Raw genomic sequence first — 22,679 nt, forward strand, 5'->3', positions numbered from 1 at the left:
GCAGGAGCAGCTTCAAGGTTAGTATGGCTGGAGGGACACGCCCAAGGGAGAGAGTAGCAGGGGATGACGACAGTGGGGAGGAGAGGGAGCGGAAATACTCCGCTGGCGCAGAAGGATGTCAATGGACTAGGGAGGTAGAGCTTGACTGAAGTCTCAAGCAAGGTAGTAAGACCACTTGACATGGCTGTGTGTTTCTCTAGCTACATTCAGTTTCTTGGGTATGGATGTGGAGTTGGTGGAGAGTTCTTTCTAGGCAGCATTGTCCTTTTTTCCTTTTTTCTTTTTTTTGCCCAATGACTAAAACAAAGTGAGAAAGAGACATGTGGACTGAGGGGTGTATGCAACGGAATGATTATGTTCATGGACTATGGAATTTAAGGCAAGTAAAGAGGGGTGTGAGGATGAGGTGAGGGACAGGGAAAAGGTGGAGTGTATGAGGCTGATGGATTTGAGGATTCAAAGTAGTAGAGGGAGTGAAGTGAAAAGATACGGGGAAGTAATAGAATATTTGAAATTGAGTGAAAATGGTGGGATTGCAGTCACTGGGAGTGACAAGTCCCAGGGTTCGACGGTGGTTAGTGACTTAGGTAGGTGGAAGACAAGGTCATTGGAGGAGACGATAAGGAACTAAGGGCTAGGATACTGAAATCACCAAGAATTTTGAAAGGCTTTATGTTAGGGTGACAGTGACTAGGAGCTAAAATCTTCAAGGAATGAGGGAAAGTGAGCCAGGGGGCAGTAGATGGTTGTAGTAAAAGGTATAGTGAGGTGATACAGTTTTATGACATAATATTTAAAGGTAGTGAGTTAGGGAAGGGGGAGAGAATTAGGAACAAAGGGAATAACCTATTCTCACTTTCAGGCCCAGTGGGTGGGAAAGGTTTGAGAGAGAAAAATCAGCTACCACTTGAGGGTCAAATACGTTTAAAATACATTTATAGCTGCACAGAGAAAGACTACAAGAAAATATACTAAAATATTAACTGGGTGATGTTTCATTTAATTCTTTATACTTTTCTGTATTTTTCAAATTATCAATAATGAACCTACATTATCTTATCCATTTTTAAAAAATGTTATTAAAGAAGCAGCTGACATGTCCTGGCTCAATAGGCAGTATGGGCAGCATTTGGAAGCTGCCTTCAGACTCCAGGCTGCGCGTCACCTGGTGCCATGACTCAGTCAACACCTGGACTCTCTTTTTCCTCTTTTGCTTCCTAGCCATGGCTGGTTTGTGTCTTTTTCTTAATTATTTTACAGATGGACTTCTCATGTAGAGCTTGTTTTCTGATTAGGAAATAAGTAGACAATAAGCAAATAAATATTAAATAAACTAATTATAGATATTAATGATTGCCTTAAAGGAAATAAGCAAGGTGATTTGTGCATGTAAATATGGGATACAGTGGATGGGAAAGGCTTTATCTCAGGAAGGTTTCTCTTAGGAAGCGACGCTGGATTAGAGAGGAAGCAGAAAGTATCAAGTCCCTAAAAAGCCTGAAATGTCAGTTATTTTTGGCTCTTATTTCTGCCATATTCCTTGTAATTACCAAGTTGGGTTGATTCCATCCTCAGAGTCTGTCTGTTGTTTTCACTTGTATGGCCCTCACCCTTTGTTGCCACTCTGTTTCTGCTTCCTGAACTCGAAGAGTCTTCTAACTGGTCCTCCTTGCTACCTGCAGTTCCCCTTCCACTGGCGTCTCTACAGGTGACATAATCACCTCTCCTCTAGTCAAACCATTCTTCTCTCAGAAGATGCAATGATTCCTTATTGTTTGCTTTATTAAGAACAAAATTCTGTAGCATTCAGGACCTGCCACCCTATGGCCCCGACCCGCCTTTTCAGTTTGCTAATCTCTTCTGCACACATGTCCCTTCCTTTGTTTTTCTGTGCTTTAGCCCACATTGTTCCCTTTGCCTGGAATGCCTCTTCCATGCCCTTCCCTTCCTTATTAATTCCATCTCAGATGCTACTTCTTGGGGCTCTTTCTTTTTTCCTTTTTTTAAAAAAAATATAGTTTCCTTGAGCCAAACTGAAGACATTCTGGGGAGCAAGATCTCCATTGCTCCCCTCCTGGGGCCATTTCTTAATCTGGAAAGTGTGTGATTGGTAAGATCTTTCTTTGTACTTACCTTTTGGCATGGTCTTACTGTAGCCGTACGTTAAATGTTTTGTATCGTCGTTTTAATCTCGCTTTAAAGCAGGAACCCTGTCTTGTAAGTACGCGTAGTCCTCCGCAGTATACTGCACATTGCTTTACCCTCTCCACGACTGCTTGTTGAATCTGTGTCTTTTCCCTCTTCCTGCTTCCCTACACATTGGGAGGCGGGGTGTGTGTGTGTGTGTGGGTGTGTGGGTGTGTGGGTGTGTGGGTGTGTGTGTGTGTGTGTGTGTGGTGTGTGTGTGTGTGTGTGTGTGTGTGTGGTGTGTGTGTGTGTGTGTACAGAGTGGAAGAATATGACAGCTTGATTCTCAACTGTCTAAAATCCTTCAGGGGAACAAGGTAGAATGTCACGTAAATAAAAACAGGCCTATTGGTTCTCATTCTCCCATTTTGATGATCTGGAAGCTGTGGCTACTTGTCAGTGCTGACTCTTCTCACAAATGTCTGCAGAGAAAGAGTCATGGGAGGGAGTGCAGCAGTTTCTGCGTCTTGTTCGTTTGTTCTGTTTTGTGGATGACCGAGGCCTAAGGGAAGGGTGAAGAATGAACACACTGGGAAAAGGTCTCCTTAAAGACTACTTCTGTGGTAATTGTGTACAACTCATATCTATTAGAGAGCAAAAGTTAAGGCAGTTGGTTTTATGATTTTGGTTTTTCACTCGCAAACAGAGGTCAATTAACTATGTGTATTTGTAAGTCATTACTATCTATTTTGTACATGTCAGTTCCAAGTTGCCCTCTGCTCGTGTAACCGTAGAGGTCATGATGTTCTCTTTCTTGCTGCTCATATTGTGAAAACTACCCATGGGTTAGTAAAAAACAAATTTGTTAGTCAGATTTCTTTAGGAGCTTTCTCTGAGTTGTGCTGCAATTTCGTTACATGATACAATGAAGTATCACTGTATTATAGCAGATATGATATTGTACATTTATATAGTAAAGCAGCTTAGTTATATACTTATTTAACAAATATTAATCAAACTCTTCCTCTGTGGCATACACTGTGTTACTAGCTGGGGATAAGTGGAAGACAAAGACAGACCTCACAGAGGTTACAGTTTAGTGGGAAAGAGGATAGGGAGAAGTAGTTACAAGTGTGATGTGCTTTAAGGAAGTAGTTTGTGGTGAGATCTCCAATAGAGTCCTCAGTATTGGGTATTAGGGAATCTGCTAGGCAGCATTGGTGATAAAGCGGACACCAGAAAGCTGAGTAGGAGTTAGCCAGGAGAAGGGAGATGATTGAAATTTCTGTCCAGGTAGAGGGTATATCATGTAAGATCCTAAGTTAGGAAAGAGCAGGTCATGTTGGAAGAACTGAAAGGAGGTCAGTAAGAGTGAGGCAGCGGGTCAGAGATGAGGAAGCATGAGGTGGGCCCTCAATACTGAGGTCTCTTTTTCCCTTTGCTCCCTTGTGGTGTGGCTGTTCCTTTTTTGAAGCCTTCATTGACGAAGAACATAACTTGGTGTTGAAGTAGTGTGGGGCAGAGCATGCTCTTTTGAGCAGATAAATGCTTTTACCTTGTGACAGGTACTGCGTAAGTGCTCTTAACATATTTATCTTTTCTTGAGGGAGGTACTACATCTTTTTTATAGAGGGCTGAAGGGCTCAGAGGTGAAGTAATATATCCATGATCACATAGCTGATAAGTGATAGCGATAGCACTAGAATTTAAACCAGAGCTCTGTTGACATCAGAGCCTTTGCTCCTTGTTGCCTCTGTACTAGCTGTAATTTTGGGATAGACACAAGTTTTGTTATAAATGGCCTGATTTTGAGATAGTTGTGGAAGGCAGATTTATTAAGGATATCCACATTAGACATGAATAAAGTTGAGGAATCTCAATTCTCTTTCTAACACCAGGTTGGGTAATTTTGGAGAGCAAAAGAAAAATCATAATGGAGGTTTCAAAAACACAGAATTTTGTTCTCACTTTGGCTTTGTGTTATGGAAAGAAAAGCTTTAAATGAATGGCAACTATGTTATCAGTCAAAAGGGACTATGAAACCTCCCCAGATAAAACAGACAATGAGATATTTTTGGATAGCTCTGTACGTTCTAGAGCAAAAGTTGTTAAGAGACCTCCATTGATGATCACAAAAAGGCACTCCCCAAGGGAATAAAGGAGGAGACTAAATTGGTGAGGCAGGAGTGAGGTTACTACTTTAGAACTTTCTTCCCTTAAGCTTGGTGCTCAGTGTATTTTACCTTAATTCCATTAGCACATCTTTCATCTTAAGCTTTCTCAACAGTCTGTGTACCAAAATTTGGCTTGGAATATGTTAAATAAGAATTTATGTAAATGTCCCTAATCTATGCTGCATGGACTAGTCTCTGCCATATATTCATCTTTCACTCTACTTGCAGAGGTCCTTGCATTTCCCCCTCCTGTTCATTAATTCTAAAGCACAGAGTTCACCTGCTTGGCACTCTGCTTTTGAAATTCTACCAGCCCTTGGGTTAGGGAATCAAGTCCAATATCTAGTTATTTTGTTTTCTTTAGGAGCCTGGATACCAGTCTCATCTTTTAGCACCTTGTTTAGAATAATAGTGCTATTCTTCTGTTTAATAAAGTGTTATCATTTTAAAGGATATTAGACTGAAAATTTAAGTGAATCTCTTTAGCTTCTTTGATGAGAAACCTCGTTGTTATAAGTAGTCCCTTGAGATGTGAATTTATAATCTTCAGCATATGAAGTGATCAAAGTGTTAGCACAAATTATTTTTAAATTCTTTATAAATAAGATATCCAAAGTAATCATGTTTTATTTCTGCAGTGTGTACCTTTCCTCAGAGCTATGTAATTTATACAGCTATGAATGTGTACTAAAGGTATACTGCACTGTCACAGCACTGGTGGACTGGTAACTGGACAGAAAGTCAAAACGAAAGCACATCACATACCAGGACACATCATATTTGGTGTGTAAGAGGCCCTCACTGTCACCAAGTCACTGCCCTGTCATCGGTTCCAAGATAGCTGCAAACAATTTTTTTAAAATCTGACTTTGTAAGGTCATGTTTTTTTAAGCGAACACTCAGAACAAATTGTTAAAGTTTTAGATCATAATTTCTTCCTCATAAGTGGCAATATTAAACTTATAACATTATTGTATATGTTTGTATGTGTGTTTGGCAGTGGTTGCACACTTGGGAGGTGCATGCTCATAGTATGCTACAAAATATATTAGTGCCCTGGCTGGCATGGCACAGTGGTTAGAGCATCGGCCCAAGCACCAAAGGGTTGCAAGTTCGATTCCCAGACAAGGGCACATACCTGGGTTGCAGGTTCAATCCCCAGCCCAGTTCGGGGCTTGTGCGGGAGGCAACCAATCGATGTGTCTCTCTCACATTGATGTTTCTCTCTCTCTCTCTCTGCCCCCCCTCTGCCTCTCCTCTCCTCTCTCTCTTCGCCTCCCACCTCCCTTCTCTCTCATAAATATATATATATTAATAATACATCAACCTCTTACTTCCTTGCTGGGCACTTGCACACATGTATTACCCAACTTCATCATCACAAGACCCCTTTGGGATAATTATTACTTTTTTCATTGTATAAGTTTAAATAACTAATAGATGGTAGAAGACACTCAAACTCAGATCTCTCTTTGATCTGAGATGGTAGAAGACACTCAAACTCAGATCTCTCTTTGAATACCCTTCTCTTTTCACTATATCATAGAAATATTTGAGGTTTTCAGGGGAAAAAAACAGAAGCTTTTGTAAGATCCCCTTGGTACTGGTTAAATTTTATTATTGCAGGTGTATGTGTGTGTATGTGCATTTAAACCTTGGTACAATTTGCATTTTGATAAGTTTTCCTGATGTTGGGTTTATAGTATGTTTGGCCAGCATCATTGTGATTTAATAAGCTAATTTAAACAAGGAACTACTGCCCAAACAATGGCTCTGATTCAGCAGATAGGAAAGTGAGGAAGTACTTGTTATTATTTGTCAGTGAATTTTTATTTTTATGCAGTTTGAACCATGGGTCACACTGCAGACACTGTCTGTTAAAACTGTCGGAAGCCTCTGTCGTTTCCTGAGCAGTGATGGCCTTTCCTTTAAGGGAGCAGCTCATACAATAATTTTGGAAAGCAGTGGTGATGACTGTTTGGCATCTGATGCTTCCTTTCTCTTGAACAATTGGCTTTAATGACAATGACCAATGCAGCTCCAACAAACCAAAACAGGCTTTTTATTTGCTTATGTAGTCTAATTTCTAGAAAATGACCACTCTTTATTTTTTGAAAAATGTTAAGAGTTCATTTGAGCCAAACTGACAACATATGCCAGGGAGCAAGATCTCAAATGCTCCCAGAAAATGACCACACTTTAAAAGAGAAGGAATTCATATTTGCTAGGCACCTCTCTGTGATCTCAACGACAACCTTGGGTCTCACTCATGTGTGGATCTGGGAGGCCACAGCACCAAGCTCTGTACGTGCGGAGCTGAGATGAGGGAATGACACTGCATGTCATGTCCTATCTTATCGCAAAATTAAATGCAAAGAGACTATTGTTGTTACCATATTGTTTGCAGGTAGTTTTTATCGCGCGCTCTACTACCAATCAATGTAAAACGTATAAATACGTTTCCGCATACAATGTGTTACTTATATGCCCCAGTGCTTTATTCCCTCTCTGAAGAATGTGAGTGTAACATGATGGAATGGGTATTGGCTGAGAAGCCAGGGGAGTTTCTTGCCACAAAGTATGGGTCATGGTTTTTAAAGATTTCCAGAAGGACTTTTTGTGGTCAAATTAATATTTAATTAATATACATTTATAGTCACTTATCTGTAGTCTCTGTTTCCAGGTGACCTTGTTTCTCCACTTCACACCCCAGCCAAATACACACATCTATTTACTCTTTCCCCTTTATCTTCCTGCAAAGTTTTATTCTTTAAATATGTCTTTGATCTTCAAGGTGTCTGGCCTATTTAGTGCTTTCTTGTTCCCGTCTACTAAGAAGTGTCCCCCTCCACCTGAAACCGATATAATTTTATTAACCAGTATCACCCCAATAAATTCAATAGAAGAAATTAAAAAGAAATGTCCCTCTCCAGGAAAAGTAGTGAGTTCTGTTGTTCTTTTGTTCCTACTTCACACTCCAATTCATTCACTGTCTTTCTTCCATCTTTGCTTACACGCATCTAACAAGTGCAGGCAACTCTAGTTGTTTTGCGGATTCCATGTGCTTTATTTTTAAATGGCAAACAGACTGACCCCAAACCTCCCAGTGTATCTTCACTGCCCCATCCCTTGCTCAGCTAGTGTAGGCTTAGATAATGCAAATGAATTTTAAGATCAACCTTTAAAAACAATCAGAGAAGTGAATCTGGTAGAAAAAAATAATTTTGATTATATATTGTTATAATATATAAGGCATTACACATTGGTCATTTCATTGTTTTTCACACACTATGCTTGGATGTGGCTCATATAGTGCTGGTGTCTCTCTGCTTGGAATGGTTTGTTTTCCTCCTTTCTCTGCCTGGCAAACTCCCTTTCATCTTTTACTGCTCAGGTCTTGTTTCACCTTCTGTGTCAAACTTTATGGCACTTCTTTGCTTCTCTCCCACAGGCTGGGTACTTGACTTCTATCCCCTTTGTGCCTCCCATTGCACTTTATGGAAACTTCTGTGCTACTACTCTGGATTACAATGATTTATTTATATGTTGTTATGCCCATTAGACTGTGGATAGGCTGAGTGCTGGGACCACACCCATCAGTGTATCCTCAGTGTACACCCTCAACAACTGTTTGAATAACTAGCTCAAGCTGAAGTAATTACTACCTTTTCTGAATGCTGTTAGCACTTGCTTTTTATTATATTTTTCCCAGTCCTACCAATATGGCATAGCAACAGAAACTGGTTATAGAGCTGAGGCCTCCTGCTGTGCCATAGTTTAGTTCTTTAGGTCTAGAGGTCTGGAAAAGGGACTGGGGCAGTGGGGGCAGGTGGGTATGTAGAGGGAGCAGGCATCACTTAAGGTGCCAAGGTAAGTATTTGGCAACTGGTATGGAAGTATTTTAAGAACTGGCTGAGTATCAGCGTTGGTTTTTCCAGGTAGTAAGTGTCTTAAGATCACCGAGGTGGAAAGCCCTGGGTGCCTAGCAATGGACAATTGTAGAGTGGGACCTCATCCCTAGGGTGACCTTTCCTCCCCCAGCATATCACTCACTGGTCATGCAGTTTGGATCTCCTGACCTTTCCTCCCTAGGACTCGGTTGTATTTCAGCTCCAGGCCCAGAAAAGCAGCAAAACCAGACAAGTGACACCACAGCTGACCTCAGGACCAGCTGCAATAAATAATGACCCCTTGCCCTGGCACCAACCAGTCATTTAGTGAAGACCCCGACCCTGAAAGGACATACCTGGAAAGCTGCTGAACATTCTATTAAGATCTTCCCCTGGGACCTCCCCTAAAATCTCCACCCTTAAAACCCTTATGACAGAGGACCCAGTGTGCTCTCCCTCCCCCTCTGCTTGTCACCTTTACCTTCCTCACTTCTAAGCTCCAAGGGCCCTTTCTTTGCCTCTATGACTTGTTTCCTAAGCCCGTTTCTTCTATGAATTACTTCTACCTTTGTGATTTTCTAAATAAATGCTCTCATTAAAAAGAGAGAGAGAGAAACCCTGGCTGGTGTGGCACAGATGAGGCAACTGAAGTTCAGAGATGTGAAAAAATTTGCTGGAATTCACCTAACTTGAAAGCAGCCCAATCAGAATTTTAACCTAGAACTGTCAGGCTACGAAGCTGGGTGTTTCCACTGGAGAAGGAGCACTTCCCTCTGGACCTGGGATTGTTCTCGAAAGCTTTACTGAGGGGACAGTGCTTGAGTGAACACTTGGATGGATGGAGGGTGAAGTAGGAGTTTTCTGAAATGACATGGGAGGAGGATATTCTAGGCAGGGGAAACTCGTGGGCACCAGCCTGGGGACTGGAGGGCATATTATGCCTAGAGGATTTCTGAATTATGAAGTAGGAGACGGGCAAGTGGTAGGAGATGAGGTCGGGGCGGGGGCAGGGTCCGGGTATAGCATTACTAGCTCCTCTGGTTTGCCTTCACTGCAGCCTCCTCTACCAGCTGTTAGTTGGGTTATATCTCCTCTTTGCTGCCAAAGCAAGTGCCATGTGCTTACCCACATTCACAGTGTGCGTCCTTTGTGTGGAAATAGTTTCTTTAGTTGCTTGTCTCCACTAGACTGTGGCCTCTTTGAAAGCAAAGATTGTGCCTTTTATCCTTGTATCCAGTGTATCCAGGCACAGGCATTAGGCACTGGGGAAGCAGGGGGGTGAAAGGGCCTTGTCCTTCTAAGGAGAACCAATAGTCGTCATAGTCACCTGTGTGTTTACCTCTCTCTACTCTTTCCATGTTGAGTTGGATTTTAACTTCATAATTTTAGTATCTGTTCACATTTCCTGAGGGGACACATCTGGTAGAAAGATGAGAGTCTTACTGGTGTCATTACCTTTTTCACTTCTACTCAATTCAACTCAAAAGTCTGATGAAACCAGTCCTGTGCCCATCGTGCTTTGTGCTGGGGGGGTTCAAACATGAATACGAAAGGGGGGGCAGTGTGGCGCGGTGGGAGAAATGCAGCCTCTCCACTGCAGAGGGTTCCTGGGAAGGGCAAATAAGCCCTTAGTGCCCCCTTACATTATCACAGAAGCAGGTGGGCATAATACATAAGGTGTGATCAACAGGTTCGAACATCTTTTAGGGGGTTTATGATAGTATAGCAGGCATACTGTGTATACTATGTGGATATAGATAACTAGTGCAGAGCTCTACAGGGGGGCAAGCGTAGGTTAGTTATTCATATGGAAAATAATACAATGATTAATAAATAATAATACAAGAATAAAGTGTTTTGTGTACTCCCAACTGTAAACCTACTTTTGCCCCACCCTTTAAAAATAGAATAATAAAACTGAAATTACTGTGGAAGCACAGAAAGGCCAAGGAATGCTTCATGTAGGCAGTGGCATTGAATACCTAACTAGAAGGCTGCAGAGATTAAAGGCGTAATTAGGTCTACCTGTGTTATTCTCTGTCAGAGGCAAACCTGCACAATCACAGTTTCTGAGCGTTGTTTTTTGTGTGTATTTGCTTGTTTGTTGTGTTTCTTTCATTGGACTATAGCACTGTGAGGGCAGTATATTCAGCTTGTTCACTGTTGTATCTCTTGCATTTATCCCAACGTAGGCACTCAATAAATACTTGAATAAATGAATGAATGACTTTAATCATTGACTCATTTCTCTGTACATCGTATTAACGCTGGGAAGTTGCCATACAGGATGGTGACACGCTGGCAGAAGCACCTGAAAGTAATCAAAGAAGCAAGTTGGTCTGTTTGAACGTGCTGTCATTGTTCTGAGCTTTTTGGTCTTAGCTGAGGATATCCTTTCCCCTTCCTTTATCTTTTTATAGTGTCCTATCATTCAGACCAGATGAGTGCTGAAAACAATGAGTAGTCTGTAGAGTATACTTTTAAGTCGATGATAAAAAGTCTCTAGAGGCCATTGTGTAGTTAAACTGTGACCGAAAATTTGACGTTGGAGTTCCCCAAGAGGAAAAAGCTTAGGCAGCTACTTTTTCGGTTGCTTCCTTTTGTGGATACTCTTCATATGGGGATTTTGTAGAGTTTAACTTTTCAGAATGCTTAAAGCTTCTAAAATTAGGTATTAGTCAGTGTAATAAGAATAATTCTCTTTAAACTGACCTCTAAAAAGAAAATGCTGTAGGTTTTATTTCAGTGGTTCTCGCAGTGTGAGTCACAGCAGATCATCTGTGTGAGAGGAGGAGATGCATTTTAGCATTATGGTGCAATATCTTTCTTTGCATGGAATACTTTTTTTAAGAAGCAGTTTATTAATTTAATAGAGGTAACTAGGTCAAGATTGTGATCCTGATGTTTTGTCTCACCAGAGGGAAGCAGGGACTAAAGTTTTGGAACTATTAGATTCTCACTTTGTACATTTTCTTCAAATAGTACATGAAAGAAAAGGGTAGAAATAGAATCTCCTTTTTTTAAAAAAAAATAAAAAATATATATATCTTTATTGATTTGAGAGAGAGGAAGAGGGAGAGAGAGAGTTAACCTTTATTAAATGCTAGGGAGACCTAGCATTTAGAACTCTCACTAGTTTAGTGGGGCTCTTACTCTTAAAATGCCCACAGTCAGTGTCAGTGCAGAATCAGTTATAAAAGGGCAGTAGTGGTAGTTACAGCTGTTCAAAAGACTTATTTTCATTGATTGCTATTATGTGAATACTGCTGATGCCATACATTGGGTCCTTTTTCATTGTGATCTTTCCAGGGTGTATCTTGATTTTGGAAAGTGAACATTGTTTATGTGTTATATATATAGCAATTGAAGAGAGACTTGGTTTGAAACCTGGCTTATTTATTGGCCTTGCCGTCATCTTTCACCTGAACCTTTCAGTAGTCTTTTTATTTTCTCCCTTTCTTTATCATCTCTTTTTCCATATCATTCTCCACTGAACAGCCTGTCTAAGTCAAATCCCTCTATCTGTGCTGTGGGCTCAGTTCCCTCCTGCCACCTCAGAATCTCTCTGTATCACAAAATCCCCCTCTTACCTATAGTCTTAGCTATTGCCTCTAATCACTTATCGTCCTTGGGCATTATACCTTTCCCATGTTTCTTCCTTCATAAAACTCTGTTGTTGGAAAAAATGTATTTTACATATTGATCAAGTCAACATTTTGCAGCACATTTAGGCTTACTGAACTCAAGTATGCTGCTGAATAAACCGTTATGATATACATTTTACAGGAAGCTGTCATTCAGGTTAAATAACCGTGCACTGGCTGAGAGCCACAGCTTTAAGTCATTTTCAGCCCTAAAAACTGTGATTATAACCCTGTCATAAGATCAGGTATATTTCAGGTTATATACATCAGTAGAATGCTGATTAGCCCTTCCCAGATCCTCCACCCAGAATCTGGCCTTTTGTCTATGTTAATTTTTAGTTATTTATCTTCTTGTTTCTACCTCCAGCAGAGGGCATGCAGTTCCTGCTTCCTCAGCAGCCTGGATAAGGCCAAACTGCTTTTAGATTTTATGCTTGGATTCTCCCTTTGGCATGTGATTTGTCACTGGGCAAAAGGCATATCCAACTACAGTGCTCTGCAACTCTTCCAAAGCCCGTAACAGACCCATGTGATAAAAGAACCTGCACGAACTTTATCTTGGAACTTTGATCTCCATTCTCATTGCTTTGAGTCATGCTGTTCTTTGAAGCTGGGTTTGGGCTGTTTTTATACCAATTGCAGAGCTAAGACATATGCGTGCATTCATTCATTCTCTACATATTCACTGATCTATTTGCCAGACATTATCTAGCCACTGGGGATTTAGCAATGGACAAAACAGACTGAAGTCTCAGCCTCATTAAGGCTCTGTTTCTATCGGACTGATGTCATTCATTGCTGGTTTAAAGAGGCAATTTCAGATTTCAGTTCGGTGCTCTGTATAGGAAGTTTCATATCTACATCTAGTGGCAGCATGATGAATCTAATCTTACCCTCATAAACTATATACCTGCTGCCATAAAACAACAGTTCCTGAATATGTTTGTTCATCACCGTTCATTATGCTCCCTTTGCTTGAAATGCTCTTCTGTCTCTGAAAAAATTCTTACTTGTCAGGGTTTGGCTCAGATGTCACCTCCTTGGTACAGCCTTCAATGATTTTCTCAGGCAGAATGTAACCTCCTCTACTGAGCTCCCATGGCACTTTGTATACAGACCCTAACCACATCATCATGCAGTTGTTTATTTGTGTGTTCATTACTTTTGTTAGATTTAAAACTTGAGAGATGGAATTGTATCTTAATTCTCTTTCCTTAATGCCTGTCACTTAAGAGTACTCAATACATATTTTTAAATGAAAGGAACATTTAATATAGATGTGATTCGGTGCAATATTATTTACAGATAACTATAGTGAAATATAAATGTAAACACCATATGTACATTATAAAAGAAATCTTAAAATATATCTTAAAGGAAATCTTAAATATTTGTTAATTCATTAATTATTTGTTAATTTGTTAATTATCTTATTATACATATAGAAAAATACAGTATCTTAACTCCAGAATCCCCTCTTTTTTTAAAAAAGACTCACTTTTTTGCCCGGCTGGCATGGCTCAGTAATTGAGCATCAGCCTACGATCCAGGGGATCCCAGTTCAGTTCCCGGCCATGGCACATCCTGGGGCTGCAGGCTCGATCCCCAGTAGGGGGGAGTGCAGGAGGCAGCCAATCAATGACTTTTTCATCATTGATGTTTCTATCTCTCTCTCCCTCTCTCTTCCTCTCTCTGAAATCTATCTATCATCTATCTATCTATCTATCTATCTATCTATCTATCTATCTATCTATCTATCTATCTATCTATCTAAAGAGTCACTTCTCCCCTGCAAGGGTAACCACTATCCCGACTTCTAAAAGCGTAAATTTTAATCCCTGACTTTAAAAAGGATGATAAATGCCATATTTAAATGTGAATATATCTTTATTTAAAAGAGAAAGATTTAAAATAATTGATGTTTCTGGATATCAATTTTTCATTTAAGGGTTTGGACTGGAGATCTAAGTTTCTTTCCTGTCCTAGAATTATATGAATCTATTTAAACATTAATGGTCTCTCCCACTTTACTTCTTATACTACAGCGCCCTCTGATGGTGAAACATTGATGATGTAAAATTTATGTGCGTCATAATCACAGCAGCACTTTATCTCTAATATGAGAGCTTAAGCTGTGACCAGGTAATTCTAGTGGCACAAACTTCCTGGCTAGCCAAAGAGGGGCTAGTGAGGGGGGATGAAGGACATCTATAATACTGTCAACAATAATATATATATATTATTTAAATAAATAAATAAATAAATTAGAATGTAGTGGATGTCTAATGTAAATGAAAAAGAATTGTATTTGACTTTAATTTATTAGTTATATTACTTTGGGAAGGTTATCAGACTTCTTTGAGCTTCAGCTCTCTTATTGTAATACTGGCCTAAGGAAAGTGCCACCAGAAAGTGATTGGGAGAATGAAGAAGTGATCTGTGGAAATCACCAGCATGGTGCCAGGCACATAGTAGGTACTCTGTCTCCCCTGCCACCCACTGCTCCCAAATTGCCACCCAAACTGTGTCTACCAGATGTAATGTCCTCACAGGCTTTTCTGGATGTGAACTTTTTGAGTTTTAAAGTCCAAATAGTTATTTTTGTCACAATAAACTTTAAAGAATGTTCTTTTTGTATCTTGCTTACCCATCTCACGGATCTCTTTCTCCTCTGTAAGGAGAAGGGGAGAAGCATTTCTTGAAATTTCTTAGACTACATAAACCAAATTATAAAAATAATTAAAAGTTCCAGCTCTGCTTATGACTTGTGACCAAGTCACTTGACCTTTGAGCCCAGTTTCCTCAGCTGAGCAACACAGATCAAATGGTTTCTAAGGCCCTTGTCCCTTTTCATGTGATTTATAAAACTATTCAGGAGCAGAGCTGGAAGTGGCATGTAGGTCCCAGTTCTCAACAGCAGAGGGCACAATGCCCCTAGTGTGCAAAGCCATTAGGTATTGGAAACTACACTTACGTAGCTGGAAGTTTATATACTTGGTGATAGGAAGGAGCCAAGAAAATTCTGTAAACTCATGTTTTTCAAAGGATATTTCATTGCCTGTTTCTAGCAGTTTAATATTTAAATGAAGCACTAAAAACAATAGACTTTGACATTCTAAGGGTATTTCCTGTTCTGTGAAGAGCTTCATCATCTCTCCACCTCACTTACCCCATCTAAGAACTCCATGCTTAGGATTGGTGTGCAAATGGGATGGAGAGAACTAACATTTATAGAGGATTAATTACATAATAAGAATTATACGTGGTACTTTAGGTACATTTTCTCTAATCTTTACAGCAATCCTTTGGATTATGTGTTATTTATCCTTATTTTATACAGGAAGACACCAGGGCTCAGTGGTTAAATGATTTGCCTGAGGCCTCACAGTAGAGGTTCAAGTTCAGGTCTGTTAACTCCCAAACCTGCTTTCTACCATACCAGGTTTCCTATCCTTTTCCCCAGCCTAAACAATTAGGGATGTTTGCTCGGAGCAGGAGTGCTCTAAGAGTGGCCGCAGAAGGAAGTGTGACTTCTCTGGTTCTGTAGTTCTTGTGGCCCTTGTTTTTCTAGACATAAGCCTTTCCTCTGGCAAGAATTTTTTTGCCATTTACATTTAACATGATATATACAAACACATACTGGTGTTTTTAAATTTGAAACCTGGATTATTGAATTGTGTGGACTGCTTTTAAGGATATAGCCATACCTCATTTTACAAGAAGGCTAGGTTCTAAAGTCAGTGGGTAAGATGAAAATCACTATGGCAAAATTATCTTTGAAAACCCCACAGGAAGGCATCTTATTAGAGAGCCATGCATTTTTCTTTAAATCCAGCACAGCCAGTCTTTCTTCCCTTGTTGAAAAGATCATGACTTTTCCCATTGAGCTTTTAAATGATGCATGTGGCTTGTATTTGGGGGCAGTGTTGTGTGGTAATTCACATCTTCAAACACCAGAGTCTCATTCAGGATTGTGAGATGCTTACAGTATGAGAGAAATATTCTAAAAACTAGATGGAGAAAAGGAATAGTGGATTCCACACACACACTTCATGTTCATGTCGCAGGTCTCAAAATGTAAGTTTCTCAAAACTGCACCTAACTGCATACTTCTCAATCATAGGGGTGCATGTTTTTTTTTCAAATTAAAAGCCCTCTTTTAATGCAATTGCCTTGCCATTGTCTTGTAAAATGTCCCACCTTTGGATTCGTCTGATTGCTTCTTGTAATGCTAGACACTACCCCAAATGTAGTGGCCACTCAGGGCCAGGGAGGTTCACTCTAGATCCTGGGACAGTCCGCCAAAAAGGGTGGAGCCGAAGGAGGATGAGACATTTACTTTATTTAGCGGACGGCCAGGCTGACGTACAGAGAAGCAAACTGTCTTTCGGGTGGCGGCCAGCTGGGCATACACACACAGGGGGCGCACTACACCCCGAGGGACAGACCCACCCAGGGGAACAAACCGCCCCTCGGGCGAGCAATCTGCAAACCCGTGGGAACAATCCACCTTCTGGTGGCAGCCAGCTGGGCATACACGGGACAAACCACAAACCCTGGGACGACAACCTGCCAACCGTCAAACCCGCCTCTGAATGCCCTGGGCCAGTCTTACAGGAACCAGGACAACAGTAACTCTCAGCCAACGTGGGCCAGACATTAGTCAGCTGACAGGGCCTCTGCTGTGACTCTGCTATATCATGTTTACATAACTGCAGTCTGCCTCGAGAAGGTGGCGAGAAAGCCTAAGAGTTTTCCCTAACCCTGCACCTCTTCCCAGTGTCTTCAGCTTCTTCTACCCTGTGTATTTCCTGGAAACTGGAAATTAGATCTAAAGCCTGGACTAAGATGCAGTTGAACATTTTTGTCAAGAATTCATCATAGGTGGTTCATTCATGCTTCCTGCTGCACCATGTGAAGAGATGCCTAACCCCTGCCTGCCTACTTCACTGTTAGTGACGCTCTCCCACTGATCACTAGGTTAAGGTGATGGCAGCCTGATCCCCTATTGTGAAGTTGCATTTTCCCTTTGTGAAAAGAGTGTTCTCTATGATACTATTTTGGCACGAATATGAACGTTCATTTTTCTATCATCCACTCTGCTGATGCTTTTAACACCATTTGGTAATTTTTGCCTGAATCAATTGTTAACTTCATTAGGTTTACAAAACTATCACTTTTCCAATTCTGTCATTGATTCTGCAATAGCTGACATTTGATTAAACAGAGTTCTTTTGCATCAACTGGAACTATTTGGTACCTTGAAAAATAATTCTGTGGAAAAGGCAGGTTAAATGTTGAGTTATTTACTCTTTTTTATTCCCAATTTCAAAGGAGTTGGTTTAATAGACACCTTAAGTGGTAGCAAATGAATGTTTTTCTTGCTTTCTCTTTTTTGATATCCTTATGGACTAATGGATTTTCATGAATTGAATATTTTAATCAACTACAATTATTCTTTTTACATTCAATTTGTTTTATATTCAATTTGTTAAAACTTTACCCAGTGATAATCTCTTGTAGCTGGTTTCTATGTCTGTTAGACATGACTCCATTAATTTTTGGGCACTTCCTTGCTTCCTTGAATAGCAAGATGCTTAGCTCTATCTAGTAGATTCCTTGGCCCAAATGTCAGTCAGGCAAGTCACTAACAAGCCCTAGTTCCTTTTAGTGGGGAATGGTATTAGACATCAGAATCCTGGCCCTTGAAATGTCAAGTGTTACTGGGGTGACAATATTTATAAACCTTTTCAGTGGTCTGTTTAGTTTTTGAATTTTGATATTGAAAGTTTGGATAATGAAAATTCAGATGGTGAGAGATAACTGTATTTTAAAAATTAATGGTTCACAAAATAGAAACAGACTCATAGATGCAAAAACAGACTGACAGCTGTCAGAGGGAAGGGGGTTAAGGGGTTGGATGAAAAAGGTGAAGGGATTAAGTGGGACGGGGCAGGGGGAGTGGGAAACAATAACTCACATACACAGGCAACAGTATGGTGATTGCTAAAGGGAAAGGGGGTGGGCAGAGGGTAGAGGGGGCCAACAACTCACATACACAGGCAACAGTATGGTGATTACTAAAGGGAAAGGGTGGGCAGAGGGTAGAGGGGGCCAACAACTCACATACACAGGCAACAGTATGGTGATTACTAAAGGGAAAGGGTGGGCAGAGGGTAGAGGGGGCCATAAATGGAGACTGAAGGAGACTCGACTTTGGGTGGTGAACACACAGTACAACACACAGATGATGTATTACAGAATTGTGCACTTGAAACCTGTGTAATTTTATGCCACCCCAATAAATTCAATAAATTTATTTTAAATAATGGTTTCACATCAGTATTTCCAATTAAATTTTAACATCATTGTGTTTTAAAGTAGGTACTTGATTTTATAATTGTATCTTTTCTCTTATACTGGAAATCTTGACCACCAATAACTTTGCTATCTTACAACATAAGGAAAATAATTTTGTTTTACCTTACAATATAAAGACAATAACAGTATCAATATTGCTATTGATAATAAAATCAAATGAAGTTTAATTTTTGTGATTTTTGTAGCATAGGTTGATTTTAATGGAAGAAGAAATTTAATTACTTTTTTGTTGATCTCATTTAATTACTTTCCTTTGAAATATGTATTTTGGTTTTTTCATAGATCGATCATTTTGGATTTAAGACTGATAAAACTTTTAATCAGCGGTACCTAATAGCAAATCAACACTGGAAGAAAGAGGGTGGATCGATACTTTTCTACACTGGTAATGAAGGGGACATTATCTGGTTTTGCAACAATACGGTATGTGCAGATTTGTGAAGTTCCTGTGCTCTATTTATCATGATAAACTGGAAAAATATTTTGCAGTATATATGACCAAGTATTACTGTACTTAATTGTGAAGTTCTTTAAAAAATAAGAAGATAAACTCAATACAAAAACAGCAAAAGAACATGAATAGGCAGTTCACAAAAGAGTAAATACAGATATCCAATAGCCTACATATTTAGCCTTAGAGAATTACACACAAAAAGAATGAAATTCTATATTTGGACAGTTGAGCTTTAAAAGATTTTTTTTTGAAATCTCAGCTTCTTTCTTGGATGAACAAAAGATATAAGGAAAATGGTAATAAAAATGTTATGACATGTAATTATTTTATTTATATTGTGGTCTCCAGAATGTAAGTACAAAGGCACAAATTTTTGTATATTTGTTCAGTATTGGGTACTTAGGATCCAGGACCGCTAGGCATATAGTAGGTGCTCAATGAATATTCATTAAATGAATGAGTGCATACAACCTGATCAAAACAAATAAAAATACAAGCTTAATTGTCACATAGGAATGTACAAAGGTAAAGTTGGAGCTATATTTTAATTTAGCTTTACTATTTTACCATTTTTCTTATATTTATGGGGGTGAAAAATGGTGTAGTTGTTAGCTTGCTTTCCTTACTGTGTTTTCTATTATCTTTTATAATAATATTTAAATCCATTAACAAAACTTAATTTAGAAGGACACATGAAAGGAAGAAATTTTTCTTTTTAATGTGCTAGAGCTATGACAAGAAAATGTCAACTTTCTACCAAAAACCTAATCTGTGAATTACCTTAAAGTGGAGACCAAATGGTATTTTCTCCACTGCCATTGTCTGGCGTGGTGCCTGATATTCAGGAGTTCTCAGTAACTGTTGAACTGAACTGAATTGAAAGCAAAGATACGAACCAAATTATACTGTGTTATTGCACACACATGTCTGATTATTTCCTGAGGGATGTTAAGAGTCTAAATATGTTACTTGAAATAAAATAATTCCCTGAGAAATGAGATGCTAGGATGTCTATTTCTCTTAGATCAGAGACAAATGAAATTGGAACTTATTTTCTGTTAGATTCCTTCTCTGGTATTTTGTGAAACAACCGAGTTTGCCTCGTCTCCCTTTCTTTTTCTTGTGTGACTTCCCTCTTATGCCAAGGCCACAGGGCAGCTGCTCTGCCTCTCCCAGCCACCACTGCCCTCAGTTACACTGTGGTATAACAAGGCTTGCTGGAGAATCGCTGACCTTAGAAGTGGTAGAAAGGAATAGATAGTGTAGGAATAGTTCCAGAGATCTGACTAGAGCCAGATCCTAGAAAGATAGATCCTGGTTCTTTCCCAGTCCTAAACACCTTCCTTTGCTTACTAAAATGTCCCAGCTGTGTATTCACATATTCTGGACATTCACTTATTTACAGACAGTATATCATAGTAGTCAAGAGTGCAGACTTCAGCCAGACTGATAAGGTTTGAATTTTGATTTTGCCACTATGTTGTGTGACTTTGGGTGAGTTTCTTATTCTCAGTGCCTCAGTTTTCTTATCTGTTAAATGGGTATGGTAATAATGTCTGTAGAGTTATTGTGAGGATTAAATAAGAATCAGGCTCTTAGAGCAATGCTGGCACATAATTTTATTAAATGTTACTATGTTACATGGACCTCTTTTGAAAAATAAAAATACCCCTGAAGTGGAGGCAAATAATCACTTATTACAATGTGAATCAGTTCAATTCAATTGCTTCCTCTCAAAGCCAGGGGTCAACTCCGCAGAGGCCTGGCTGTTTTGATGGATGGTCCATACCCTTAAGAAGTGCATAGTCTGGTAGGGTAAGACACATGTGTAAGCAAATATTGTAATCCAGTAATAAAGATCTATACCTAGCATAGTGGTGTTGAGAGGAGGGAGTGATCAGCACTACCAGGGTGTGAAAAGCAGAGGTTGGCATACTTGAGCTGGGTGTTACAGGATCTATAACTAAATGGCAGGGAATGAGCAGGGTGTTAAGAGGAAAAGTGGGGTCATTGAAATCATCACAGATATCAGGTTAAATTATCCATCCTCACATACATATAGCTCTTTTAATTGTCATTTATTGATCAAAACAAATAAAAACTTTTAGAGGTTCTTAGTCCTTGTTAGCGAGCAGCAGCTCATTAAAAAGCAAAAATCTGTCCAGCCAGCAGGGCTCAGTGGTTGAGCGTTGACATACGATCCAGGAGATCACGGTTCAGTTACCGATCAGGGCACATGCCCAGGTTGTGGGCTCCATCCCCAGTAGGGCATGCAGGAGATAGCCAATCGATGACTCTCTCGCATCATTGATGCTTCTCTCTCTCTCTCCCTCTCCCTTCCTCTCTCTGAAATCAATAAAAACATTAAAAAAACAAAACCAAAATCTGCAGTAGGAATGACAAATAGTTTTAATGTATGCTAAATCTAAATCTAATCTATTGACGTTGGCTGCCTACACTGCTTTGCTGAGAAGGATTCTGAGAACACCACTAATATAAGTGAAAAATTGCAGTGATCGATTAAGGAACAGCATTATGTGTGGAAGTAAGAATGTCTTACAATACTTGATGTTTATGCTTTGGAGTCAGACAGCCTACATTTGAATGTTGGTGCTGCCACTTTCTAGCTTTGTGACCGTGGCAGGTTATTTAAATTCTTGTGCCTCAGTGACCTTGTCTGTAAAATGGTAATAATCAAAATGCATATCTCTTAGATTGTTGTGAAAATTAAGTGAATTGATACATATAATGTGTTTAGAATGGTGCCTGACACATTGTAAGCACTCACTTAATGTTAGCTATTGCTAGTTACTATTTATTTTCAAGTAAATAAGGTTAATATAAAACCCAAGTGAGTCCAACAGTACAAATATACTTATTTGTACTGTTTTCTCTTTTATGTTGTAAATGTCTATGAGTAGGCAGTGAACTTAGGTATCTTCAGCTTTTTCTTAGACTATTTGGTACACAGTACAGTTTGAAGACTATTTTAGGCATAATATTGATTCTATGGCTAGAGTGTCAGAATAAGGAAAGTTGGAATGAGTCGTGGTTGGGCAACCTGGGCTGATTTTTAATTATTTCACTTTAATATAGTGTGAGATTGTTGTGCAACAGTGAAATAGCAATTATATAATTTATCTGTGGAACAGATATTAATTATGTGGTTTTCAGAGAGCTGCTTTTTTTGGTCTGATTTAACATCTGTTCTATATGAGTTGCAAAAAGGTTTAATGATTTTTTTCATATCCTGATTTTATTTTCTGAATTTGTAAATTCTTTCTAGGGGTTCATGTGGGATGTTGCTGAGGAACTGAAAGCTATGTTGGTGTTTGCTGAACATAGATACTATGGAGAGTCTCTACCCTATGGTGCCAACTCATTCAAGGTAAGTATACTTTTTATTTTTGAGTTTGAAAGTTTTTTAAATTTTAGAACATTTTCTAATTGTAGTCCCACTGTAGGAAAGAAATGATAGCTTTAACTTGAACTGCCTGAAATTTCAATAATTTCTATTTAATCTTTCAATTTTATATATAATTTGAACAGATTGACACTCTTTAAAACCATATTATAATTTCTAATGCTGATCTTTAACTCAGTGTGATGAAGCTAGCCTTCCCTAGGCAAACCTTAATCTATGGCTGCAGAGACTGTGGAGGGAACTCTGAGTTAGATGAACTTGGGGTCAGTTATTTTTTCTCGGCTGCCTGTTTTGAAAGTTTTTTATTTCTATTCTCAGAGGTTTTATTATCTTGTATTATAAATAAATAAGTCATTGTGTTATAAATGAAAAGCAGAACAATTTGTTGGTCTGCATGGGAAACTATATTTTAGCTTATTGTTTTGCATAATTATCTGATTAGGGGAGTTTACAAAGGTCCTGAAACCACTGGGAAGTTGTCAGCTTGTTATAGGTCAAAACATAACCTCCTCTCTTAGGTCTCTGTGGTTCCTACTTTGTTAGCAAAATGGAGCTAAGGGCTCTCTTTGATATATTTTTTCTCTT

At 39.3% G+C, this 22,679-nt stretch overlaps 1 protein-coding gene across 3 annotated transcripts in view; it reads left to right on the forward strand.

Moving 5' to 3' along the window:
• Positions 1-22,679, forward strand: part of PRCP (prolylcarboxypeptidase) — a 53,545-nt gene that overhangs the window by 9,809 nt on the left and 21,057 nt on the right. For all 3 annotated transcript variants that reach the window (XM_081155161.1, XM_081155162.1, XM_081155163.1), the window contains exons 3-4: positions 18,499-18,639; positions 21,957-22,058. In XM_081155161.1, coding sequence (XP_081011287.1) covers positions 18,499-18,639; positions 21,957-22,058 — 243 coding nt within the window. The remainder of the gene's footprint in view (positions 1-18,498; positions 18,640-21,956; positions 22,059-22,679) is intronic.

This window comes from Miniopterus schreibersii (assembly GCF_964146895.1).
Source record: "Miniopterus schreibersii genome assembly, chromosome: 12".
Classification (NCBI taxonomy): domain Eukaryota; kingdom Metazoa; phylum Chordata; class Mammalia; order Chiroptera; family Miniopteridae; genus Miniopterus; species Miniopterus schreibersii.